This window comes from Pyrus communis, chromosome 5 (genome assembly GCF_963583255.1).
Source record: "Pyrus communis chromosome 5, drPyrComm1.1, whole genome shotgun sequence".
NCBI classification, from domain to species: Eukaryota; Viridiplantae; Streptophyta; class Magnoliopsida; order Rosales; family Rosaceae; genus Pyrus; species Pyrus communis.
Genome location: NC_084807.1, coordinates 23,066,844 through 23,092,626, shown reverse-complemented (window position 1 = coordinate 23,092,626; position 25,783 = coordinate 23,066,844). Strand labels below are relative to the sequence as shown.

General features: G+C 38.1%; 3 protein-coding genes, 1 non-coding gene and 2 pseudogenes across 4 annotated transcripts; 2 read left to right on the top strand and 4 right to left on the bottom strand.

Annotated features, from left to right (window-relative positions):
• Positions 1–534: 534 nt before the first annotated feature.
• LOC137733219 (uncharacterized) lies at positions 535–1,438 on the top strand. Its single transcript, XM_068472373.1, has one exon. It carries the CDS (start codon positions 602–604, stop codon positions 1,277–1,279), a length of 678 nt encoding a protein of 225 aa, XP_068328474.1. The 5' UTR covers positions 535–601; the 3' UTR covers positions 1,280–1,438.
• Positions 1,439–3,373: 1,935 nt separating this feature from the next.
• Positions 3,374–3,446, bottom strand: TRNAK-CUU (transfer RNA lysine (anticodon CUU)). Its single transcript has one exon. It is a non-coding gene; the product is annotated as a tRNA-Lys (tRNA).
• Positions 3,447–3,524: 78 nt separating this feature from the next.
• Positions 3,525–6,897, top strand: LOC137735011 (uncharacterized). The gene is made up of 10 exons (XM_068474364.1): positions 3,525–3,746; positions 3,848–3,896; positions 4,097–4,203; positions 4,368–4,413; positions 4,676–4,810; positions 4,937–5,026; positions 5,158–5,286; positions 5,389–5,472; positions 5,651–5,715; positions 6,335–6,897. The coding sequence occupies exons 1-10, from the start codon at positions 3,628–3,630 to the stop codon at positions 6,519–6,521; spliced, it is 1,011 nt and encodes a 336-aa protein (XP_068330465.1). The 5' UTR covers positions 3,525–3,627; the 3' UTR covers positions 6,522–6,897.
• Positions 6,898–9,983: 3,086 nt separating this feature from the next.
• Positions 9,984–12,918, bottom strand: LOC137733943 (actin-like). Its single transcript, XM_068473164.1, has 5 exons — positions 12,776–12,918; positions 11,606–11,675; positions 11,076–11,469; positions 10,283–10,896; positions 9,984–10,182 (listed from the first exon to the last, which is right to left on the bottom strand). The coding sequence occupies exons 2-5, from the start codon at positions 11,663–11,665 to the stop codon at positions 10,117–10,119; spliced, it is 1,134 nt and encodes a 377-aa protein (XP_068329265.1). The 5' UTR covers positions 11,666–11,675; positions 12,776–12,918; the 3' UTR covers positions 9,984–10,116.
• A 1,024-nt stretch (positions 12,919–13,942) lies between these two features.
• On the bottom strand, positions 13,943–17,107 carry LOC137734858 (very-long-chain enoyl-CoA reductase-like; annotated as a pseudogene).
• Positions 17,108–21,611: 4,504 nt separating this feature from the next.
• LOC137734434 (heat shock cognate 70 kDa protein-like) lies at positions 21,612–23,558 on the bottom strand (annotated as a pseudogene).
• Between the last annotated feature and the right edge of the window lie 2,225 nt (positions 23,559–25,783).

Sequence of the window (25,783 nt, the reverse complement as noted above, 5' to 3'; positions counted from 1 at the left end):
ACATAATTATATCCAATCGGTGATATGATAGATTTTTTCTGACTAATGGTTATTCCGCATCATCCATGAACCTCCCCTCTAGAAGGGGTCTCCATGTAAAGAATCAAAGATACAAATAGGAGAAAATATGAAGTTTAAGTAATAAGAGTAGACATGTAATTATATACGACTGGTGATAAACAGAGTTTGGTTATCCTGTATCACCTAAGAATCGATCCCCTAATGAAGGGAAGATTCCCTCATTTCACAAACTTACTATGTATTGAATGAACGATGCACTTTTTGAATACATGACAAACATTTATTAAATAATAATATTTCTAAAAGTAAACTTAGTTGCATGAGAAAATCTTGAGTCTCAATCTAAAGATGCAGTGGCAGCATCATCACCCATTTATTATTCTTTTCCGTTGATTGAATAAAATAAACTAATCACATTTATATAATATTGGATTAGTAAAACTAAAAAGAAACACTAAAACTCCAATACAATATACCATCCGAAGCTATATTTATCATACATTAACAAAAACCCACCAAGCAAAACCCACCAAGCAGCACCCACCAAAACCCCAAGATATTCCTCCTCTACAAACAAATCATGGGAGAGAAAGAGAAGAAGATCAACAACAAAAACAAGAAGCAAAAACACCAACATCCAAATGACCAAACAACAAAAACAGCGTCAGAATTTTCCTTCAAGCCAAGCTCTGAAGTCAAAGGCCTACGCTTTGGAGGCCAGTTCGTCGTCAAATCCTTCACAATCCGTCGAGCAAGGCCATTGGAGCTTTTCCAACTCCTCTCATTCCCACCCAGCAAACCCAGAAACGATAAGCTTCCTTTTCCTTCCACCACAGCTTTTCTCCCCACAAACTTCACTATCTTGGCGCACCAAGCTTGGCATACCCTCACATTAGGCCTTGGCACCAAGAAGTCCAAGGTGGTTCTGTTCGTTTTCGAAACCGAGGCCATGAAGGCCGCCGTGGACCGCCTTTGGCCGCCGGAAATCCCACTTGGGAAAGTGAACAAGCGGCTCATCAGAGGGCTGAGTGGCTGTGAGATGGCTAGGTTTAAATTCAGAAAAGGGTGCATTACTTTTTATGTGTATGCAGTCAGGCAAGTTGGAAACTTGGGTTTCTCAAGTGCTGATGATCTCAGAACAATTTTGCAGTCTGTGGTGGCGCTTCAAGATTTCTTGGATCACACTGCTATGCTTGCCATGCCTAACCAGAGAACCATTAGCTATGCAAATGCTCATCCTGTGGCCATGGCTCACTAGGAAAATTTCCATATTTTTAACTTCTTTTTTCATGAACATTATTATCTTCTATTAGGGTGTTAATTTGCTTAATTGGGTTGTTGACCTTTTTTCTTGGGTTTTGTTATTATGAGGGGGGAATTGGTTTATTTGTTGAGGATATTAAATCGTTAATTTTGTTGGAAGCAAATTGTGTATTTTAGTATGAATAAAGAATTCTGTTATTTATAGTGAATTGAGCTTCCCTATATGTTCATATATCGGTGTTCACTGTATACGGCACATGCTGCTGCAGAATTCTGAATTCAGCAGAGGTAAGTGACAGATTTTGCGACTGTTTTTTTATTGATATTAAAATTTAAAAATTCAAGTCCATCTTTGTAGTTCAAGTCCTATAATTTCATATTTTAGCTCAAATTACATGAGAAAACTTTGCATGCAACGATTTTATATCCTTGCATCTGTGATCCCGTATAGTGAGAATGTGACGAGAGATTGCAGGTAAGTTTTACTCAAATTGTGGAGGATTAGTTGAAGAGTTTGCATGATAATTAGTACCTGAATTATATAAATATTTCTGATTCTGAAACTTGACACAGCTATTTAGTAAATTGTCCCCAGATTTTAACCTCCGTGAACTAAACATCGAAGCTACAAAGCCACACATCCTGCCCATTGGTTTAAAACAACGTTCTGTTTTTATCTTATTATATTTACGGCAAAAATTTCTTGAGAGGTTAAAACTTAAAATGTTCCTCTAAATAAATAAAAATCAATAATTTAGTTATTAATAAGTTCCAATGTATGGTGTATGAATGATCATGGATGTGAATGTGATGTTAATGATCTGATGAGTGATGAGGATGGTTCGTAAAAGGTCTGTTTGGCACGATGGAAAAAGCAAGAAAAATGGGGTAGGGTTTGAAGGTTGAAGGGCCAATTTCTCCACCTATGTGCTCCTTTTTTTTTCCCTAAAATTAATTAATTTCTATTCTTGTGGCTTTAATCATGAGCATTCCTCGAGAGAAGGCCCATCTTCTCAACTACCTTTATTTTCGAAGGAATCGTGGACATCTCTGTCCCCTCCATTCTTGCCAACTTTACTGCATTGAGCTGCTTTATGTATACGGCCACATGTACATGTATCACATATGCGTGGGGGTAATAAGTGTTCTACACCACCTCTATGTTGGACTCATAATTAGGGCATAAGATATCATATGGTGTCACATGCAATACTTCATCTACATAAAAGTTCTTACGCGAAGAGACTTGTAGCTTAGTTAAGAATGTAAACATATCTTCAATTGAAAACAAAAACACTTATTTATATATTTTAGAGATATCATTGGACCGAATTGTAAATCACGGTCATATATTTTAACTTTCTCATATCAAAATACGTTTTACCGTGATAACAACATCTTTGTTGCATGAATGTTGATGTCATATCTTCAATACCACCATCCCCATATCGCTGGTATGGAAAAGAAAAGAGAATACCAAGTTATAAAAGGTTGGTAAAATGATTGCCGGTGCATTGTTTGTGGTTTTAACATCTAAACTTGACAAACGTGTGGACTTTTCGTGTTGATACACCTAGTAGCCTGAATTGTTTTGTTTGTGTCGTGTACAAGTTACAGTAGCTATACAAACACAGAAATGCGGAGAAAACCCCAGAAGATATGGTAATTACCTGTTTGTATGCTAATTTCAGTTGGAACGGAAGAAAGCAGCTCATATACAAAGGCCGAAGAAGTCCTTAACTGGTTTGTAAAGATAGTCCACAGGCTTCTATAGTCAAGACTCAGGAATCAGTTAAAGAGCCAGAGCAATGAGTAGGTTACAGTCAAAATGCGACATTTAGACCACCCAGATAAAATAAAAGTTAGTTGACCAAGATATAGAGGTCACAAAAACACAAGAAGTTAAAAGTACTTGTAAAAACACATGCGAGTTAGATCAGTTTAATCTGACCGCCAAAAAACAAAAAGAATAAGTGAACTCGTCGAACACAATTAGACTAAACGTACTCTTACTTTTTTAAAAACCAAAAAATGTGTCGCTCACTTTTAATAAGAACGTCAAGGAAAATGAAACATAAAAAACGGGAAACGCCCACCGTGGGGCTCGAACCCACGACCACAAGGTTAAGAGCCTTGCGCTCTACCAACTGAGCTAGACGGGCTTGTTAAAGCTAAGCCCATTTTTTCTATATTGGTTTTCATTGCAAGTTTTTTTGGTCAAACATCAAATTGTCCGAGAGGCTGCTGGTGCAGGACTGACTTCATTTTTAAACTCGGAACGAAGGAGCAGAGCCGCCACGTTCGCCCACTTTTGGACCTGCAAAATTCAAACCAACAACAACAATGGAGTTTGTAATTGTATGGGCGATGGTGGAGCTCCTCCTCGCCCTCATTCTCGTCGTCGCCACAGCCTTCATTTCTGCCGTCTTCTTCGAAGCTTATCGCAGAAAAAACAACAACGCGTACGTTCTGCAATCCCCCTTTTAATTCCCTCCCTCTTAATCCTTGCAAAAAGATTACTTCTTTGACTTAAATATGATGTATTTAATTTATATTTTGTTAGGCATGTTGATGCTCCCGCGATCTTCGAGGACCCCAATTCGTTGAAACAGGTACATTTAGATTGCGGTAATTCAATTGGTTCATGGTTGAAAATTCATGTTTTTTGCTTCAATTAGGGTTTGTGGATGTTGATGCAAACTTTTGGATTTGGGTTTTGTTCCCAAGGTTATGCAAGTCAACCCTTTCGATTTCAATTGTAAAATGGTCTTTTGATGTGTTACTGAATCTTCTAGAGGCGTGTCTGTGTTAGGTTCCTTGCCCTTCGATTTTTGATCCGGCAGAGAAGTATTTATCTTTGATTGTCCCTGCATTCAATGAGGAGCTTAGGCTTCCCGGAGCACTTGACGAAACCATGAAGTAAGTTGAAGTTTAGCTAATTGCATTTCACTTCCACTTCATAAATCTATCACGATTCGGTTTTCTTTGTTTCCCTGCACCATTCCCATTTGATGATCATATTGATGGGTGTTTGATAGAGTGATCATATTATATTGTAATGACGTTTAAACCTTACTCTGTAGTTATCTTCAACAACGTGCTGCTAAGGATAAGTCTTTTACTTATGAGGTACTCTCTTGGTTCATTTGAATCCGTTTTGACAGCTGTTTCCTTAGCACCCTAATTGATGGCGTAGTGATATGATGAACTCATAATTTTACCCCCATCTAGTACCTAGATATTCGAAACTTTATTGGTGAACTACTGCAGTATTACTAAAATTTAGTAGTAATAGTTACTGATTAGTAAAAACTTCACAACACAGTTACATTACATGCCTGGTTCTTTATTCAGCTCCTTTGCTTTGCTTGAGATATATTCTTGTGGACAGGTGGTGATTGTTGATGATGGAAGTGTTGATGGGACAAAAAGAGTAGCATTTGAATTTGTAAAGAAATACGGTGTGGATAATGTGAGGATTATCCTTCTCGGTAGAAATCATGGAAAGGGAGAAGCTATTAGAAAAGTGAGTCTAATCTGAACCATGCCCTTGTAATTATGTCGGATGTTATTAAAGGGCCCATCTTTTTCCCCTTACGCGTGACGATAATTGATTGAAGCTTTTTACGTATGTGAAAGCATTGTAAAACAGGGAATGCTACATTCACGTGGTGAGCTACTTCTAATGCTGGATGCTGATGGAGCAACCAAGGTTAATGACGTAGAAAAACTTGAAAAACAGGTTTGTACGAAACCATCCTAGATAAATTTTTCCATCCGACATTTGCTTCCAAGTCTTGATGAAATTCTAACAAAGCTCTTACATACCACCTTGGGGACTCTTAAGTGTGACGATATTTTGTTTCATTCCAGATTCATGCAGTTGCCGAACAGGATAAGTTTAGGGACTCTTCTGCTGGTAATTCAAGTTTTAGAATATCTGATATCCCCATTGCTGCATTTGGTTCTCGTGCTCATCTTGAGGGGAAAGCCCTGGCTACAGTTGAGTCTTGCCTATTCTGCTTGCAGCTATCTGTATATTTCAATTCTCGTCATGCTTAATTTTTTAAATATTTTAACTGATCCAGTTGGTTAATGTTTCAGAGGAAGTGGTACCGCAATTTTTTGATGAAAGGTTTTCATCTTGTGGTACTTTTGGCTGCTGGTCCCGGGATTCGGGATACACAGGTATGACTTTTTCTCCTGTTTTTACATACATTTTGTGCTTTCTTGTATTATTTCTTCTTCCGGTTTGAGAACAGCGCACATGGTTACTATTTTTTGCTTTTTTTCATATATAGCCTACTAGGTTTTAAATAAGGCATGTAGCTGTCAATGCTGACATGGTATTCTTCATGCATGACAGTGTGGTTTTAAGATGTTCACTAGGGCTGCTGCTAGGAAGCTTTTCACTAACATCCGTTTGAACAGGTAAATCCGCATTAGATTGTATATATGGCAATTTGTTTGAATAGGGAACTGCACTAAATATGGAAAAGTGCCATAGTTTATGCTCACTTCTGTTGCTTCCCAATTAAATTACAAGCATTATTTTACTGGTCCATGTTATTTTTCATTGAGTGTCGTGTAGCTTATGCTGCTTAGAGGTTTGGAAGTTGAAGGCTGGCTGTGAGTAGACATTTTTTCAAAACTTTAAGTTTTCCAGGTGGCCGTTTGATAGAGTTTCTTTATTTATTTTTTTAAAGGGAAGGGGAAAAAAGAGGAAAACTGAGCTTAGAAGATGGTGAAGCATTCAGTGTGAGAATAATAAATGCATTCATAGGGTATCACGTATACCTTCTCGAGGATTGTGGGTGATTGAATTGATGAATACCTTCTCGAGGATTTGGTAAAATTTAGTATGAAATGCATGCAGAATGCCACATATTTTGTAGTGGTGCGCAATTTTGAAACCTGATAGGTGCAACAGTTCAATGTTTTGATGTGTTTAATGTTGTCAAAGTGGCTTGTAGGATTACTATATTCTGATTTTCTGTGCTTCTATGATATTAGAGATTTTTTTTACTGATCGGTTGCGGATTTTCTGCAGATGGTGCTTTGATGTTGAGGTGGTTTACCTGTGCAAATGGTTCAAAATCCCAATGCTTGAGATATCTGTAAGCTGGTCTGAAATTCCTGGATCGAAGGTGAACCCGTTGAGCATCCCAAATATGCTTTGGGAGCTTGTGCTCATGTCTGTTGGATATAGAACCGGCATGTGGAAAATTCGTAGCTGAGTATTGTACTTATCAAACGCCAGCGGAAAGCAAATACTCATTAGACAACTACAAGGCACCTGGTTCTTTTCCCTCCAAAGCCTTTGAAGAGATTTATAGAAGGTTTTTATTTCAAGGCCTCTTTGGGCAAAGTCGTGATCTAACCACCACGATTTTAGCAAGTAAAATCATTTGGGGGGCAACTCCAGTTTCTTCTAATCATACATTTTACGTATTCGACTTCACAATAGTGTCCCTTTTTCAATGAGCTTGAAAGTTATAAACTTGTACGTTTAAGAACGATTGGATTATGTTAACAGTATAGTACTTGTACGACTATTCGGTCATGACTGCAAAACTTTCTGAAACATAATTTGGCTTAGCCATTTCTGCTTAACTGGAGTCTACCGGTGGCTCAAACGGTCATAATTTACAAGCGATCGCTTTTTGAAAGGTTGTGATTTACAGGTAAGGAGGAATGTCTTACTTTGCTACGATACAAGTAGCCTGCATCTGGTTAGAATTGTCCAGTTAAAACACGAAAGCTTGTGTAGAGGCATTTCATGTACCCGTAAGGTGAGGCGTAAACCTTTCGAAGAAGAAAAATACAAAATTCAACAAGAACATCAAATTTAAATGTCATCCAAACAAAGCAGGTGTTGCAGCTTATATAGTTTACCTATTGAACTTGCTCTAGTGCCTGTCAATAGGTTTGCCTCAAAGCCCAACGCATCCGAGTCGATGAGATTTCTGATCCTTACGAGGAATGCTTCCGCGTATCCGATTCCTTTCAAATGTCATTCGCCTGAGCTTTGTTGAGAGATTGCTGTTTGATTCCGGCAGCACTCCTCCAAAATTATCGTTATCAATATATAATCCTTCTAAATTGGTGCAATTAACTCGAATATATACTTTTACTTATATGGTGATGTTCCATTCATCATATCACCACGGAAGGAGTTGTAAATGCGTAGTTGTTGCAGGCGGAACAAGCGACCAATTTCTCGAGGGATGGTGTGTCTAAGGCTATTGTTTTGGAGGTTTAATAGCCCGAGGAAGCTCAAGGTTCCAAAGTGGGGAGATTGAGCACCTTCAAGCCGGCTTGACCCAGGGTCAAGCACTGTGACTCTCTGGTGTCTTACGATCGACATGCATGCTTTGTTCTATGAACTGAAGAAGTAAGCCTCTTCCTTCTTGAAGGAGAAGATAAAAACCGCTCGTTTGGCGCTGACTGATGTAACGCCTGCAGAACTGTAAGTCTCTTCTTTGTTCATAGTCTTCCTTCCTTATGTGGGATCTTAAGACTTGAATTTTTAATGAGAGTTCATGCGGATGGAGTTTATAGAATGACAGAAGCCACAAATGAGAATCCATGGCCACCAGACACAGTACGGTTGGAGTAATATCAAGGGCTGCCTTCGAAATTGATGATTATTGCAGGATTGTGGACATTCTACATAAGAGATTTGTCCAATTTCAAAGAGACGGGTGAATGGTCTAAATTGATACGGTTCTCAATTTAACTAGCAGTTGTGAAGTTTTATTCTAAGATGTCTTGGTATTAGAAATGAAATTATTTATCATGTTTACTGTATTAATCCTTCATTATTACTCGCATTCATCGTTTCATGAGCTCGTGCTTGGTGGCATATCATTTAGTTTGCAAATTTAATTTTCAAATCTCTAGCATTAACCTAGGTTTAACTGGGGGTCGAGCCTGAGGAAGTATCGAAAAGAGTACTAAAACTTGTCGAAGGTGAGGTGTTTTTCAAGGAAGAGAGGACTAGAGCTAGGAATCTAAGAGCATTTTCAATGGAAGTCCCTATTTAAAGACTCTCACCACCATTTTTAAGTACTCATTTAAGGACTTAAGGGGAATCCTTGTGTCTCAAAAAGAATATTGCCTCCAATGGTAGAGTTCTTATAGTAAAGTCCCTAAATTTGAAGTTTTTATGATTTTATGTGATAATTTGATTACGTGCACATTTTTTGTTGGGTATATTATCAATTTCCCCCCTGAACTTGTGACCATTAGCCAATTTCCCCCCTCAACTTTAATTTTGGCCAATTTCCCCCCTGAACTCTCATGATTAGTCAATTTCCCCCCTCAACTTTAATTTAGCCAATTTCCCCCCTCAACTCTTATAATTAGTCAATTTGCACCCTACTGTTAAATTTTTAATTTGATCATAATTAAACAAGTGTGTGTAAGAAACTAAATAAGATGTATGTTAATCATGTTCCTATATCTTTATCCTATTACAAATAGATTAAAATTTAGAATTTTACAATTTATCATAGATAGTATTATTAGTCATAATAAATCAGTATGGAGTAATTTTATTTGATTTTTGACTATACAAAATTGATAACAAAAAGGATTGATGTGTAAATTTTTGTATGTGAATACAATTTTCTTTATAAAAGTGAAAGCTAAGTTCAAGTAAATTGCGGAGAATCGAGCTTTAGTAAAAAAATGGCTAGTCTATTCATAATTTTCGACTCCTTATTAAGAATAACCCATTTTATTGAAATAGGTTTGATCCATGAGTTTAGGATTATTATTTCTTCTTCTACATGCTTTAAACCCGATTCATAACTTTTTCTTATAATCAACCCATGTCACATACTAACTGTATTATGTTTTTGTACATTTTACCCTATATTATGCGGGTGAGTTTATGTTAATTTTAGTACTTTGTTGGAAGCTATTAGAAAGATTGAAAATTAAGAAAAGAATAGATGGAAAATTTAAAAAAAAAAAAATTAACAGTATGGTGCAAATTGACTAATTTTGAGAGTTGAGGGGGGGAATTGGCCAAATTAAAGTTCAGGGGGGGAATTGACTAATTATGAGAGTTGAGGGGGGAAATTGGCTAAAATTAAAGTTCAGGGGGGAAATTGGCCAATGGTCACAAGTTCAGGGGGGAAATTGATAATATACCCAAAAACTTTTTTTTTTAATTAATTAAAAACATTAAAATTAAAATCATTAAGATCTTCAAACAAGATTATGGGTCCCGTTTCCACTCAAGGTGCAAATTTTTTTTGTTTATGTTAATTATTTTTAATTAATTAAAAGCATTAAAATTTTTAAAGGCTTCAATCAAGAATGTGGGTCATGTTTTCCACTCAAAGTTGTCCCTATACAGTCCCTATATGTGAGGACATACACTATGTATCCGGTGAGTCCCTATAGTTTAGAAACTCACTTTCCGATCCATTGGAGATTATTTTGTCCCTGTATTTGTTTTATATCCATTTTATACGGTGGTTGTCCTTATTTAGCGAGCCTGCAACGTTCTTTCGTACATTAAAGCTTGAATCACTTGTCTTCTGAAACGTATGAGAGGCGTAATTCTCACTACAACGATCATCAAGGTCATGAAAAGTAAATTCTTCGGCTCAAACAAGAGTTCGTAACGAAACAAGCGATGGAGAAACCGCAGCAAAATGATGATCACGACATCTCAAAACCTGGAATAAAAGCGAAAGAAATGACCCATTTCAAATCTGACTCCTAAGATTCTCAAAGTTATAGCAGTGATAAGTGGAACAGCATAGAAGGATAACAAAGTTAGACATAATTCTCTCCATGATTCTATTGTCGTAAAGTTTAAAAGCATTTCCTATGAACAATAGATGGCCCAGACTCATCGTACTCTGCTTTTGCAATCCACATCTGCAATCAAGAAAATAAACGGAAAGCTCGAATTAGTAATCATCCAAGATCAACTTGGAACAGGATGCAGAAACGCAGAAATGTAGAAATGAATACAAACCTGCTGGAAGGTACTAAGGGAAGCCAAGATTGAGCCTCCGATCCAGACACTGTATTTCCTCTCGGGTGGTGCCACCACCTTGATCTTCATACTGCTTGGGGCAAGGGCAGTAATTTCCCTGCTCATTCTATCAGCAATGCCTGGAAACATGGTTGAACCACCAGAGAGTACAATGTTTCCGTACAGGTCTTTCCTGATATCGACATCGCACTTCATGATGGAGTTATAAGTGGTTTCGTGAATGCCTGCTGCTTCCATTCCAATCATTGATGGTTGGAAAAGGACTTCTGGGCATCGGAACCGCTCTGCACCAATGGTAATGACCTGCCCATCTGGCAATTCGTAACTCTTCTCAACTGCAGAGCTGGTTTTGGAAGTCTCCATCTCCTGCTCATAGTCAAGGGCAATGTAAGAGAGTTTTTCCTTCATGTCTCTAACAATTTCACGCTCAGCAGTGGTAGTGAAGGAATATCCACGCTCCGTAAGAATTTTCATCAAGTGATCAGTGAGGTCACGACCAGCAAGGTCAAGACGAAGGATGGCATGGGGGAGGGCATACCCCTCGTAAATGGGGACTGTATGGCTGACACCATCACCAGAGTCAAGTACAATACCTTCACAGCAAAGCCAAAACACACACGTAAGTAGAGACGAGAAGAAGATGATTTAGATAACATATTTTAAACCCAGGTCAACATGTAAAGACAAACAATCAAGCATGCCATTGTTCGGTTATTGGAGACAATTTCAAATTAACACCCTTTCTGCAGGGAAGACCAATCTATATACTTACCGGTTGTACGACCACTTGCATACAGGGACAGAACAGCTTGAATGGCTACATACATAGCAGGAGTGTTAAAGGTCTCAAACATTATTTGGGTCATCTTCTCACGATTGGCCTTAGGATTCAGAGGTGCCTCAGTTAGAAGAACTGGGTGCTCTTCCGGGGCAACACGAAGCTCATTATAGAAGGTGTGATGCCAAATCTTCTCCATGTCATCCCAGTTGCTCACAATACCATGCTCAATAGGGTATTTCAAAGTTAAAATACCACGCTTGGACTGAGCCTCATCACCAACATAAGCATCTTTCTGGCCCATGCCAACCATGACACCAGTGTGACGAGGGCGGCCTACAATGCTAGGGAACACAGCTCGTGGAGCATCATCTCCAGCAAATCCAGCCTAAACAGTAACATTAAAAACAAGCGTTAAAATACAATGTCCAGAAAAGAAAGAAAAAAAAAAAGGCACAATCATCCAAACCATCTGCACATCAAATTTAAATTCTAGTCAAACAGAAGTAAGCATATTTTAATACCTTGACCATTCCCGTTCCATTATCACACACGAGTGGCTGAATGTCCTCAGCTTCTGCCATCTTCTTCTACCTGCTAGGCACACAAGAATCAATTACATCAGCTCCCTCTATGTTTAAGGCCAAGAAACAATTTCCTCATATGAAAAGAAAAGAAACAGACAACACATCACAACACCAAAATTTTCCCAAGTGCTTTACCAAAAGTTCTCTTGCAGCTAAATATAGAAAACTTAACAAAGAGTTCCATCCAATCCAAATGAAAGACTGCTTGAAAGCAATGGAAAGGAATTCAGGGAGTCAAGGTTACAAGTGGAACACAAACACACACCCACGATGTAGCATAAAAGTAGACCAGAAAAACATAAACCGAAAATAATATGGTTCTTGAAAGAATGTTTGCAAGATGTAAGAAGCCCGAGGCAATCAACAAGCATCCAAGACTAGTAAAAAACCAATCACATCCAAAACAATAATGAAATGATCCAAGATACTGAACAGGATCAAATGGCCGAAGGTGAAACATGTACCAATAAATCTCAATGCAACAACAAAACAAGAGGCAAGAGACCGGACTTCACGGGGTCTAGAATCACCCATTGAACTTGTAATCAACAATACTGACAAAAAATCTATATGGACTAAAAGTTATTCAAAAATGCGAAACAAAGGGACAACAACAACATTGCTAAGTTATCTCTTTTTGTGGGCGTTCCTGATTTTTAATTCTGTGTTCATGTTTCCAGAATCTTCAGTCATTTACGTTTTCTGCAATACCAGTTATGAAATGAAGCAATGTTGTTGTAATGACATGGTGGCAAGAATATTACATCATATATCCAAACATGATTCAAAGCATACACAACCCATCAAATGTTAACACCCATTTTTTTTCAGCAATAAAGGCAAATGGGCAAATCCCAAGTCACCATTTCAGCATACGAACAATTGAAGAAAAAGAACAGTTTTTCAGTCTGAAACGCGATCAAACCCCACAACATTCAAAACCAGTATTCAAAAACTACCACAACAAACAATGCAGCAATGTAATCATAAAGAAATTACACACATGCAAGATGCAACCAAAAAAAAAAAAAAAAGAGGAACCCAAAAACCATTATCTAAAGCACCATGAATCAGAGAAGTAAACCGAGAGGGGGTGAGAAAATTGACCTTTTTCTGGGAATGCGACGAGGGAGATCGAAGGCGAGAGAGAGAGAGAGAGAGAGAGAGAGAGAGAGAGAGGAGACAACGTGTTAGGGACGGACAGAGTGGCGTTTGAGAGTGGCGAAGGACGAGGAGGAGGCCGACTTCAAATTTGGGCCGTTGGATTTTGGTGGAAATGCAGAAGACTTCAGACCGCGTCCAATGGGTTGTGTTGGGCTCCCTCGCCTTCCGTTGTTCCAGTCATTTTTCTCATCTGGTTTGACCCTTCTGCCCCTATTATACCTATTTTCATTATTCCACTACTCCATTAACCTCTACCCTTTTCTTTAAAATAATGAAAAAAAAATGAAAAAAGTAGTTGTCTGATTTCAGTAGGGAAAGTGGGTCCCTTTCTCAGTTTCTTTATCTCGCATTACAGTTAATTCGACTCTGTTTATGACGACGTGACAACAGCTTAGTGATTTGCCTTAAATGTTTGACTCGTTAGCTTAGACTTTCATTTTACTTATAAGCCTCACATCGAAACGTTTAACTATAAACACATAGTATATGAGCAAATGAGTCTACTTCTGTGAAATTAGCTACGTAGTTTCATGAATATCGTCTTTTCAATTCAAAGTCATTTCAGTATTCATTTACGTATAAGCTTAAACTCAATATGATTAACACATGTAAATTGAAAACGTTTAACCATCAACGTGGTATAAGCAAATGATCCTATTGAATGTGCAATAAGGAATCTATTCGTCATTGGTGATGCCATACTGGCAAATGAATAGATTTGGAATGCGCACAAGTAACTCATCATCACTCTCCTTGCATTCATGCTCTTCACGCTTTTCATACCGATGTGGTTTGCTTGCCAACTTGAACAATATTTCAGAAAGCTGTAACGTTGGGCAACAATAAAAAACATTATTGAGTAAAAAGGTAAGGCTATGAACAACATTTTAGATGTCAAGGACGATCCACTTAAAAGTCACACAAATGTTGTTGGCAGAATACAAATCCTCACTGTCACCAGCTAGGCCATGTTCTTCTTAAATGTGTTCTTATAGTGTGGACCGAAGCAAGATTCTAAGCTACTATAATCTACAGAGAAAAAGATTTGAGCTTTCGTGCAAGTTGTTTCTGAAATTATTGATTACGATTAATATAATAAGAATTTAAGAAAAAAAAAAATAGAGAAATGTCATAGATGGTCTAGAAGTTCAAATTACAAAACAGTTCAAACGGGAAGAACAAGATGACCTATGTTTCATAGATCGACAAGCAAATCCTTCGTTTCAAATGAAATGCTAAGATCGTCTGAAATTGACTCTGATTTTAACTTCTTCAAGTTCCATCACCAATCCGGCGTGGGTGCAATCCAGGAGTCATTGGCTTCTACAGGAATGGAGGTAGGATCACCCATCGGCGTGGGTACTTGGGTCTTCCGTCTTTCCCATCAAATATCTGCAATGGCACAAATCGTGTTAAATGCACTCATATTCGATACAAACTTGTATCACAACATTCCGACACCATGAATAAAACCTATAAATGTTAAATATGCTCATCCATCGGATATGGTTTTTCCACATTCCTATAAAATAGAAATAGAACAAAAGCGGCAGGCAATTGTATGTTTGTCACGAAAGCTAATTTTGAACCAATCGAAGTAAAGCACTCATTTAACATAATAAGAACCGATAATCTTGATATCACATCCCATCGAAGTTCAGCTTCTGAAGCATTTATTAATCGTGCACGCAAACTAACCCATCCGTGCAGTGATACACAATCTAAACATGAAACTATCACATAGAAGTATGTAATGTAACTATATATAGAGTTGTTCTCTAACAAGGACTTCAGACGAAGTCCTTAGTTAAGAACTCAATTATCCGCACACTGAGATACAAATATTTCGTCAAGAACCTTATTAGAGAATAAGGATGCATGTAAGAATAAAGACTTTGATTTGTAGAGCACAAAAGTTTATATGATTACCTTCTTAAGACGGCGGTGCTTGGCAAGGGCCCAATTGGTCATGATAGAAGCAGCAACTATGAGAAAGATATAGCCAGCAACTGTCTGTGTTGCTATATTGAAGCCCAACCACTGATAGATCTCTGTAGTGTAATTTGCACATGTCACAATATTGAACAGAAAACCACGTGGGATCTGATATCCTCCATTCCCATCAGGGCTTCGCAGGTTCCTCAAAAGGATATGGCAATAGAAGTTTGAGATTTGACATATTATCCCAATACCAAACCCAATCTTCATTTGGAGGTCACTAACAGGGGTGTAAAGCGGGTGATTCAGGTAGTAAGCTATGAAAGCACCAAAGCTCTAATAGTAAGCACAATTCCGGAATACATTAGAGAGTGGCGAGGTTGCATGGCTGAAGCGATGTACAAAAAATGTTTCCATAATACGTTTGAAGTAGTGGAAGCACCAGTAGAATAGGGCATATGTCTGGACAGGATGGATGACACGGTCTCCTTTGAAGCCCAAATAATCATAAACAGGGAAGTAGTAAAAGATGGGGTAAAGGATCAAGGGGCCCAAATACTCAAAGAAGAAGAGTGTTCTGTATGACACTTGTGGACCTAGGTCCTTGAACACCACAGTTAGGTTGTCTGAGTTTCCGCTGATGTAATCTTGGAGACTCTTCTTGTAGCTAAGGACAACCGGCCTCTCCTTTGATCCTGGTTGGACGGGGAGAGTAAGCCGCTGTCTTGCAGGATAGAACTTTTTGGCTGTTGACATAAGACATGAAATCACTTAAAAAACAATAATCTTACAATAAATAGAGCCACCTATAGAAACACAAATTTCTTTTTGAAGTTTGTAATGGGTCAAGGAACATAAGGATTAAGGATGACCAAGCATCAGCAATGACATAAACCAACCGCCTATAACCAAAGAAAAATACACATGTAAACAACAAATAATTAAGGCCAGGTACCAAAGTTCTGATCTTGCTAACGAATCTAAAAGATCCTACGGGTTTAAATAGTTCTATTTCTAAAACAAAGAAAGTGAACTGCACACCAAAGTTTCATAATTTATTCTTCATTTTCTTTCAAATTCCAATGATATTAATCTTGACGTATATCAGATAGTCTACATATTCAAATAACTGCAAAACAAATAACTCTTGTTTAGTACATTCTCTTTTAGGCATTTAAAGTGTGGATATTGAGGTGAAGCAGCTATCTTATTGGTCCACAATTCAGTTTTCCACAAGCTTTTCATTGATCCTCAATTCAGTTTTCCACAAGCTTTCATACTTTAAATTCTTACATTAGCATCTATACATTATAACTCAAATAGATTAAAGGATGTTACCGTATAGTTTGTTTTACGTGATAATGTAATATTTTCATAAGAAGAGGAATACTTATTTATCTCATGAAAAGACAATACTACATGATTGCGTCTACAAAAAATAATAAAACTAGTTAAAGATGCATATGCAAAACCCTATTCCTAAACTTAAGCAAATATGATGCAGAGCAACTAGCCTTCAAATCACAATTTGTAAGCTATAGATATAGCCCTCAAACAATTTTATCGTTTTCGTTAAAAGACGATAATCAACCAGAAAAAACACTATCAATTCTCAACAGACTGTACTTATTCAGCTATACAAGTTCAAGAGAAAAAGAAGTATATCAGAGCACTTACTTCGCTTATGGATTGCATCCTGCAGATCAGCTACTGTGGCCTGCAACACAAACAGTGACACCAACAAACTCAGAAAAGCTAACAATTAACTAAACTGAACCTAACCCAAATTCAAAATTCTCATCCAAAACTTGAATCTTTAACTAAACTGAACAGAACCCAAATTCAAAATTTCCCATCTAGTGCAATCAAGTAATTTCTTATTCGAAAATAATTTGCTTTGTTTTCTCAGAAATGCAACAGATATTTTGATGAATCACAAATAAGATCAAAAAGAAGAAAAATTCCGGGAAAAAGAGAAGCATACAGAATCACGGAGCTCAAGGCCGCCCTTGACAACTTCTCGGCCACTCCGCGAAACTACGGTCACCTTCATCGTCGAGAGCAAGTGAGAGCGACCCACTTGAGCAAATCGATCAAGCAGCAAACCCTTTTAATTCTTTCAGCAAATTCACGCAATTTCCATTCGAATTTCAGAGAGTTGGGAATCAATCAGAACTCGGAAGAAAGAAAGAGAAATGAGAGTGAGACCCGGAAATGGGCTCTTTCTCTTTAATACCGACGTGAAATGTTGTTTGAGTATGGGAGTTAGAGTTAGCTTGGGGGATAACGGATGGATGGTATAATATTAATGGCGTGTAGTTGGGGTAGGAAATTATGATAGCTAAACTACCAAGGCTGATGAACAACACTAAACCCCAAACTCCTACTAAATATGTACACTAGTGACTAGTCTATGTGAAAAAGTTTGGAAGGGATTTTCCATGATGGGCCCATGTTTTTATATGGTGGGCCATGTTTTTAATAACCTATCCAATTTTGACCCGTGTTGTTTTATTGTTTATGATCAATATCTAAACATGTTTACTTACTTAAAATGAAAGAAATCATGAATCAGAATAATATCATATTGTTAAGTATATTTGTTTAGTTATTGAGTAAAGTACTCAATTCATGATAATTTGTTATATGGTTATTTAGGTATGAAATAATTCCGGGTGAGCATAAATGCACTCTATTACGTACGACTGACGGACGACGTCATCAATCTGATCCTCCTCACAAAAGAATGAGATCGCCTGTATTTAGTCTCACCCAACCCCACACTGGTCTCACTTCTTCGAATTTTGCAGCCCTATACGGGTGCCGCATACTAGACAAGAACTCCTTAGGGTTTGTGGATAGACAAGCGGGGGATTGACATTGACACTGGTACTTTGACAATCCACAGCTTGTCTATATTAGGAGTAATGTAACAGTGTGCTTAGAAGGAGTAATGTCTGGTCCGATGGATTGGTCACTATAAAGTAGGCACATCATCACAGACATCGCATTGAAATTCCTACTTTTCTTCGTCTCTTCTAGGTACTGTAAAAAAATTTCATATGCGAATGCTATATGCAGTGTAAATTTCCGTATAATATCGACGAGTAATTACACTAGTTATGTATATAAGCAGTAAGAATAGACAATTGACAAGAGGATTGTCGCAATCAAGCTATTATGTGTGTAGACAAACTTATATAAACCAGAACTGTTAGTGATTAAAATTGACAAACTTATATAAACCAGAACTGTTAGTGATTAAAATTGCAAAAACGATCTCCAAACTCTCAAGGAATGCTTCCTAGTACTCAACATGAACAGGAAACATACAACGAGAGAGAAGCAATACCATAAAACAGGGTAGCATATCTGAGTTGAAAATCAAAGTACGTGTAACACAGGCGAATGAGCAAATGGATTACAAAACATGAATTATTATTGAAAACAAAGAAACACTACAAATTCACCAAGATGGTTATATAACACAAAGACACTACATTGTAACATACTTGTTATTCTGTAGTGTTACAAAGTATTATTATATATAGAAAACTAACCTAACTCTTATAGACAAGGAAACGAAACCCTAATTATAACATGTTAGGCCCAAAAAAGCAAACATTAACATAAACCTAAATACTAATACTTTCCAACACTCCTCATCAAACTCATGATGGTAAACAACATAAGTTTGTCAACAAGTAAATGTGGATGCAGACTCCATTAGTGAGACATACATTCAGGCTCTGTTGCGTGAATAGATAGACAAATAGGCAGGCTCCGCTACAAGCGAACAAGCAGGCAAGTTCAGACATATGGTAGATAGATATAGACTCAAATGGCGGGTGACAAATAGATTTAGGAAGACATATTCTGTTTCCAGAAGACAGATGGGAGTATGGACCCTATCACGAAACAGACAAGATTCCTATATCTCAACTGCACATCAACAAACAATAAACAATTCCAATCTATTATTAGGTTAACGTCACTTGAGTGGTCAATCTAAACACTCAAGTAACATTGACCACTCAAATGATATTTTCAGGAAACTTCCAAATAGGCCACCAACCCGTGTGGGCCTCAAAAATGCTTAACCAATTGTGTTTCCCCTGAGGGCCCTGACCGTGTGAGCTATAAAACAAAAGGCCAATTTTTTTTTTTTTTTTTTTTCATTTTTCTCTCCTTCATTTTACAAAAATACTACTACCACGTATTTGTACAATTACTTTTCATTTTCTCTGCGTCCTTCTTCGTTTTTTTCTTCTTCCTTTTTCCTTGGCTTTTACCTGTGGTCTTCTCCAGATCGCAGTGGTCTTCTCTAGATCGCAGTTGCGGTTCCAAATTGCAGGCGTTGGGTTGTCAAATGGGGGCGAGTAAGATAAGAGGGTGCAGCTGTGGTTTCAAATAGGTCGTGCAGATTCAAACGGGTCATCTCGTCTTTATCCAACAAGAAGCAGTGGTGGTTTCAACGAGTTCCGATTCAGAGGGATGGCGGTGGGTCTGTGGTGATTCATCAAGTCATATCGTGAGGGACAGGGCAGGTGCAATGCGGTGGGTTCAACTGCAGGTAGGTGGTCACAACGGTAGAAATGGATCCAGATGAGGAAACGGTGCAGGATGCGGGTCAGGTGCAGGTTCGTCAAACAGGTTGCATGGGTGCAGGGAAAACGCTGGAGTACGGGACAAGAACAAACAAATAACACTGAACAACAATTATTTTTTCCTTTTTTTTTTTGGACTACAATGAACGACGGACAATTTTCATGATCAAATAGCGGGATCAAACCTGCTCTAATATCAATTTGAAAATTAGACGCATAACACGAACAAACAAATTACAAAACTAAAAATATCATTAAAAGACAAAGAAACACTACATATTAGCCGAAACGACTATATAACATAAAGAGATTACATTATGATGAACTTGTTATTCTATAATTATTCTATGGAGTTGAAAAGTATCATATATATAAAAACTAACATAATAGGCACAAAAAAAAACAAAAAAAAAACCCCTTATTCTAACGAGCTAAGCTAAAAAAACCAAACAGTATACTAAACCTAAATACTAATATTTTCCAACAATCTAAAATGCAGATGATCATCATAGACAATATGGTTCAATCTTCACAAAACCAAGTATTCTATCAAATTCACTAGCCAAGTTTACAAATATCTTCATACTGGACAGCTTTAAGCACTCTACCATCGTACACGCCCTTCTCTATCTGCACCTTAGCGCAAAAGTTATCTTTGTCGACTGCCAGCAACTTTGCATTTGATCCTATGTAAGCCCCATTGACTATCTTCACAAGGCACCCAACAGTCGGAATCACAGTCTCAAGCTCTGCCTGGTCAACTCTCAAAACATGCTTGCTTTCGAGCATTCAATCTCCCCAACAAACCTATCAATCACTTTCCTCACAACCCTTTTTTGCTTATAGTAACCCTTCTCAGCCAAGGCTTTACTCATGAGTCATGACTTTAACAACGATCCCCTCACGTAACCAATAATCCTTCTTATTAATCCTTTCCTTCTTATTCTCCTCCTTCCTCATCAACTCCTCCAACGACCAGCTCCTTGCATCACCGCCACTTCCATTTTTCGCCTTCTTAACCTTCCTCTCATTCACCTCATCCTCGGCCTCATCAAACACCAATTTTGTTACATACGTAAATTTCTAAAATTGTGTGGAAGCGGTTTAGTTATAAGCTCACAAAGGTTTTATGTTGTAAGCAAGTGATCTTATAAGCTCATCAAAATTTCTTGCTTGAGTGATTGTAAAGGTTAAAGAACACATTTTTTTGTTCTTGATCAGAGAAGTGGGGGAAGAGGAAACAGTCTAAATGGTATCAGGAGTTTGAAGATTTATTGTTCCCAGGAATTAATGTGTTTGCATTCATTCACACAATTTTTGCAGTTGGATATAAATTTTCATTGGAAATGCAGTCTCTAGATATTTTTTTTGGTACTGTGTAATGTCAACGGACCAAATAGTGAATGATAATGTTAAGGATATCAACTATTAAAATTATATTTTATAAATTATATGATGTAGTAGTTGAGGATTGGATACTTGTTTATTAACGTGCTTATTTTCTATTTGTGACACATCATATAATTTGAAAATTTGGTCTAAAAAATTGGTCTTCTTGACATTACTCAACCAAGAAAGCAAATAGAAAATATTTCTACTCTTAAATACAACTCAACACAAATTAAGCTTATCGTCTCAAATTATGAATATTGTAGCATCAACGGAACTATAAAATGATTAATTGTTGGTCAAGCAACTGAGAGCATTTATCCTTGCACCTAAGGTTCTAGGTTCTATTCATCCTTCTCCCACTATCGTTTGTATGAAATATAAAACTACTTACATACTGACATTACTTTTACACATTTCATCCAAAACTAGCATGTCTTTGGAATTTGATGACATGATTAGTTGAATGCACTAAAACGAAAAGATTACGATGAAGAACCCTCATTGATTCAATTTCCATACATGACTCTGACAATTCCTCGACAAGTTCAGAATGACCCTGCTGGCACATAGCAACAAAGGACTAATTTGTGCCTAGTTCAAGATAGAAATATATACAAGATTTTGACTCACATCTCAAATCACCAACCGGCTCTTTCTTGACACTCCAAAAATGTCATCATGCACTCATTTCTCTAAACAAAGAGAAACATGTGGAAACACGAATTCAAAACTAACATAATAGTTGAAACATTATAACCAAATTATCAACAAGAATTACAAAGTAGGACCGGCATAAGTAAAAGAAAATTACCGTTTCAGTCTTTAGCATGGCGTGATCTATGTTACATTATCTTCTCAATTCCCTCACAGGCTGTGTCATTGGTGAGAGTAATCCCCTTCGTCTGCCCAGTCAACATGTCTTCAGCAGATACATTCAAAATCCCATTGGAATCAATATCAAAGATGATATTGAATTTAGGAACACCCCTTGGAGCTGAAGGAATATCTTTGAGCCTAAAATCACCCAGAAAGTAGTTATTCACAGTCGTTGTATTCTCACCCTCATAAACGGCGAATCTAACAACTGCTTGGTTGTCATGGCGAGTAGTAACAGTCTAATTCTTCTTGACGGGCATTTTAGTGTTTCTTGGAATCACAACAGTCATGTCGCGTTCGCGCCCAGTCTCCACCCCGAGTGATAGAGGTGTGACATCCAACAAAGTGAGGTCTTGAAGCTTCTCATTTCCCTTCCCACTTAAAACTGCAGCCTGAACAGCAGCACCGTAAGCTACAGCCTCATCCGGGTTAATGCCTTTGCACAATTCCTTGCCCTTGAAGACATTTTGTAAGAGTTCTTGCACCTTAGGAATTCTTGAAGAGCCACCAACAAGAACAACATCGTGGACGCTGCTAACGTCCATTTTAGCATCCTCCAAACACTTGTTCACCGGCTCCATACACTTGATAAAATAATCTCTATTGAGTTCTTCAAATTTGGCGCGAGTAATAGTTGTATAAAAATCAATACCCTCATGCAAACAGTCAATTTCAATGTCAATCGAAGACGCAAAGGAAAGTCTCCTCTTCGCCTTCTCACAACTATTTTTTAACCTCCTAAGAGCTTTGGAGTTTCCAGTCACGTCTAAATTATTCTTCCTCTTGAATTGCTCAACACAATAATTCACCAGTTTGTTATCTATGTCTTCGCCTCCAAGGTGAGTATCTCCAGCAGTAGCTTTCACATCAAACACACCACAACTAATGGTAACTAGTGACGCATCTAAAGTACCGCCACCAAAAGTCAAACATCATCACATTTCTCTTGCTGTACCAACCGGCCTTCTTGTCGATGCCATAACCAATAGCTGCAGCAGTTGGTTCGTTGATGATATGCATCACCCGTAGGCCAGCAGTGATAGCTGCATTTTTGGTAGATTGGCGCTGCGAGTCACTGAAGTAAGCAGGGACTGTGATCACTGCACTCTTAACTATTGAGCCAAGGAAGGCCTCAGCTGTCTCTCGCATCTTTGCCACAACCATGGATGATATTTCTTCAGCAGAAAACTGCTTCTCTTCTCCCTTATAAGTAACTACAATGATTGGCTTATCATCAGCGCCTTCAGTGACCTTGAAGGGCCAGAGCTTCAAATCATTTTGAACAGAAGGGTCGCTGAACCTCCTACCAATTAACCGCTTTGCATCTGAAATTGGTGCCACAATTAGAAACACAATAAAGCAAAGAAACTTTGAAGAGAAACTGCAAATTTCTGAATAAAACAAGAAAACTCGTGATGGCATATACTAAAACTTCACTGGCTTTTTCATCATTACAATTATTCATATTACAACCATCCCATTAATTAGAATAAATGAACACAATGTGTGTGTGTAAGTATATATAGCGATCGGACGACGGAAGTAGTGGGAAAAAAGAAACAGGATATAAACTGAACAATTACAACATCCACCGAATTACAGGAGATATGCATTTGATTATAAACATGAGGAAAAGGAAAAATATTGTCTTGATGTGCATAAGGCAAAGTTAAACTTACCAAAGATGGAATTGACAGGGTTTCGAATGACCTGGTTAAATGCTGCATCACCTACTAATGTCTCAGTATCATTGAAAGCAACATGAAATGGAGTGGTTCTATTGCCCTGGTCATTCACTATGATTTCAACATGATCGTGCTGCCAAACAGCCACACACGAGTACGTTGTGCCGAGATCAATACCAATTACGTGGCCGCCTTCTCCTGCCATTGTCAGCCCAAAAACTCGAAGAAGAAGAGGAAGACGAATGGTCACAGAGATAACTAGTTAGGTCGGCGTTATAACCAGGGGCAGTGCTGGGGGATGCAATGATCACTTTTTAAAACCACCTTGGAATGCAATGAGTCTCCAGAATTTATGTTAGGTTTTTTTTCTATGCCTAAGATTCATTAATGACAACGCACACATTTGAAATGTTAATATTGTTGGAAATTCAAATCAAAACAGGTTGTAAAATGTTGCTGCTAGCTGTTTGTTTCTTTCCAGCTACAAAGAACAAAGTCTCCTCCATGTGCTAGCTGAAAGGTTGTGATTACAACCTGGAATGGTGCTGCCATGTGCTAGCCGAATGTAGACAACCTGGAATACATTTGGTCTCTTCATTTTTCACGTTCCCATGTGTTAAAGACAGCAGATATGCTGCTGTCTGTGTGCTGTCAATTGATGGTGTAAAGGTGTAGGTTGTGTAGTATTTAAGGAAGCCTCTCGTAAGGCTTTAGATAATAAATCCCAATCCCATTTTCTGATTGTATTCTCTCAGCTTCATAAGCTTGTAAGCTTCTGTCTTTTTCATCAGTTTGTAAACTGACTTTTATTTCATATATCAAGAAAGTGTGTTTTAGTGGAAGCTTGTTATTTCCTATCCCTTCTCCATTTGTTAGTCCAATTTTATTGAGAGTGAAAGTGAGAGGTGTGATAGAGTTTGTAAACTTATCACCCACATATTTTGGTATTGAGTTAGAAAATTTTTTTTCAATACCAACAATTGGTATCAGAGCCAGAATACCTTTCTGGCAAGTGCAGCGGCTATGGCGTCAAATCTAGTGCAACTCCAAGTTCCCGTATTGAAGAAAGAAAATTATGAAAGATGGTGTATCCAATTCAAAGCTTTGTTTGGATCACAAGAGTTGTGGGAAGTTGTCAGTGGTGGGTATGTTGTACCCACTGCCACGCAAGAAGCTGCATATACTGCAGAACAAAGTAGCACTCTCAGGGACTTACGAAAGAAGGACCAAAAGGCGTTGTATCTTCTATATCAAGGATTAGAAGATTCAACGTTCGAAAAGGTTGCAGAAGCAACAACGAGCAAGCAAGTATGGGACACACTCAGTACAATCTACAAAGGAGTAGATCGGGTCAAGAAAGTGAGATTACAGTCACTTCGAGCAGATTTTGAAACTGCTCACATGAATGAAGGAGAGAGCATCTCCGACTATCACTCAAGGCTCATTGTGATAGTAAATCAGATGAGGAGAAATGGCGAGAGACTCGATGAAGTACGAGTTGTGGAGAAGATACTCCGGTCACTCACATCTAAGTTTGAGCATGTGGTGACTGCCATTGAGGAATCCAAGGATTTGGAGGTGATGAGCGCAGAGGAGTTACTAGGATCCCTCCTAGTTCACGAGCAACGCATTCAGAAGAATGCAAACCCCACAACGCTAGAGCAAGCTTTGGAGTCAAAGTTGAATATTGACAAACCAAATGGAGGTCGTGGGCAGTGGAACTCACGTCGTGGGAGTTCATCTAACCGTAGCCGAGGACGAGCTCGAGGAAGAGGTCGAGGCTATGCACAAAATCGAGGTCAGTCTCAAGAGTGGAGATCTACTCGAGGAAAGGCGCATATCCAATGTCACAATTGCAAGCAATATGGACATTATGCCAATGAATGTTCACATAAAAAAGGTGAGCATGTCAACATGGCAGAATCAAGTGGAAATACTGATGAAGAACTTACAGTCTTGCTAGCACACCATGATTCCAGTAGCCAACAAGATATTTGGTATTTGGACTCTGGTGCAAGCAATCACATGTGTGGAAAGAAGGAGTTTTTTGCCGAACTCAAAGATAGGCCTTATGGATCTGTGAGTCTTGGTGACTCCTCAAAGTTGCCAGTTGAAGGCAAAGGAAAGATCAAAATCATCCAGAAGGATGGTAAAGAAGAATACATCTCCGATACCTACTACATACCAGGTATGAAGAGCAACATTCTGAGCATTGGTCAACTGCTCCATAAAGGGTACATTATACATATGGAGAACATGCTTCTCACTCTCAGGAATGCAAGGAGAAAGCTTATTGCATGTGTTCAAATGTCAAAGAACCGGATGTTTCCGTTGAATTTGAACACAAAGATTGGAAGCTGCAACATCGGTGTAATGGAAGATGAGTCATGGAAATGGCATCTTCGATTTGGCCATCTTCATTTCAATGGCCTAAAGTTGCTGTCAAGTGGAGG

Excerpts from the sequence above, each read along its gene's own strand:
- LOC137735011 (XM_068474364.1), top strand. The coding sequence starts at position 3,628 with ATGGAGTTTGTAATTGTATGGGCGATGGTGGAGCTCCTCCTCGCCCTC. Across the intron at positions 3,747-3,847 it reads CGCAGAAAAAACAACAACGC|GCATGTTGATGCTCCCGCGA; the intron begins GTACGTTCTGCA and ends ATATTTTGTTAG. Across the intron at positions 5,716-6,334 it reads ACTAACATCCGTTTGAACAG|ATGGTGCTTTGATGTTGAGG; the intron begins GTAAATCCGCAT and ends GATTTTCTGCAG.
- LOC137733943 (XM_068473164.1), bottom strand. The coding sequence starts at position 11,665 with ATGGCAGAAGCTGAGGACATTCAGCCACTCGTGTGTGATAATGGAACG. Across the intron at positions 11,470-11,605 it reads ATGGAACGGGAATGGTCAAG|GCTGGATTTGCTGGAGATGA; the intron begins GTATTAAAATAT and ends GTTACTGTTTAG. Across the intron at positions 10,897-11,075 it reads TGCAAGTGGTCGTACAACCG|GTATTGTACTTGACTCTGGT; the intron begins GTAAGTATATAG and ends TTTGCTGTGAAG.
- LOC137733219 (XM_068472373.1), top strand. The coding sequence starts at position 602 with ATGGGAGAGAAAGAGAAGAAGATCAACAACAAAAACAAGAAGCAAAAA.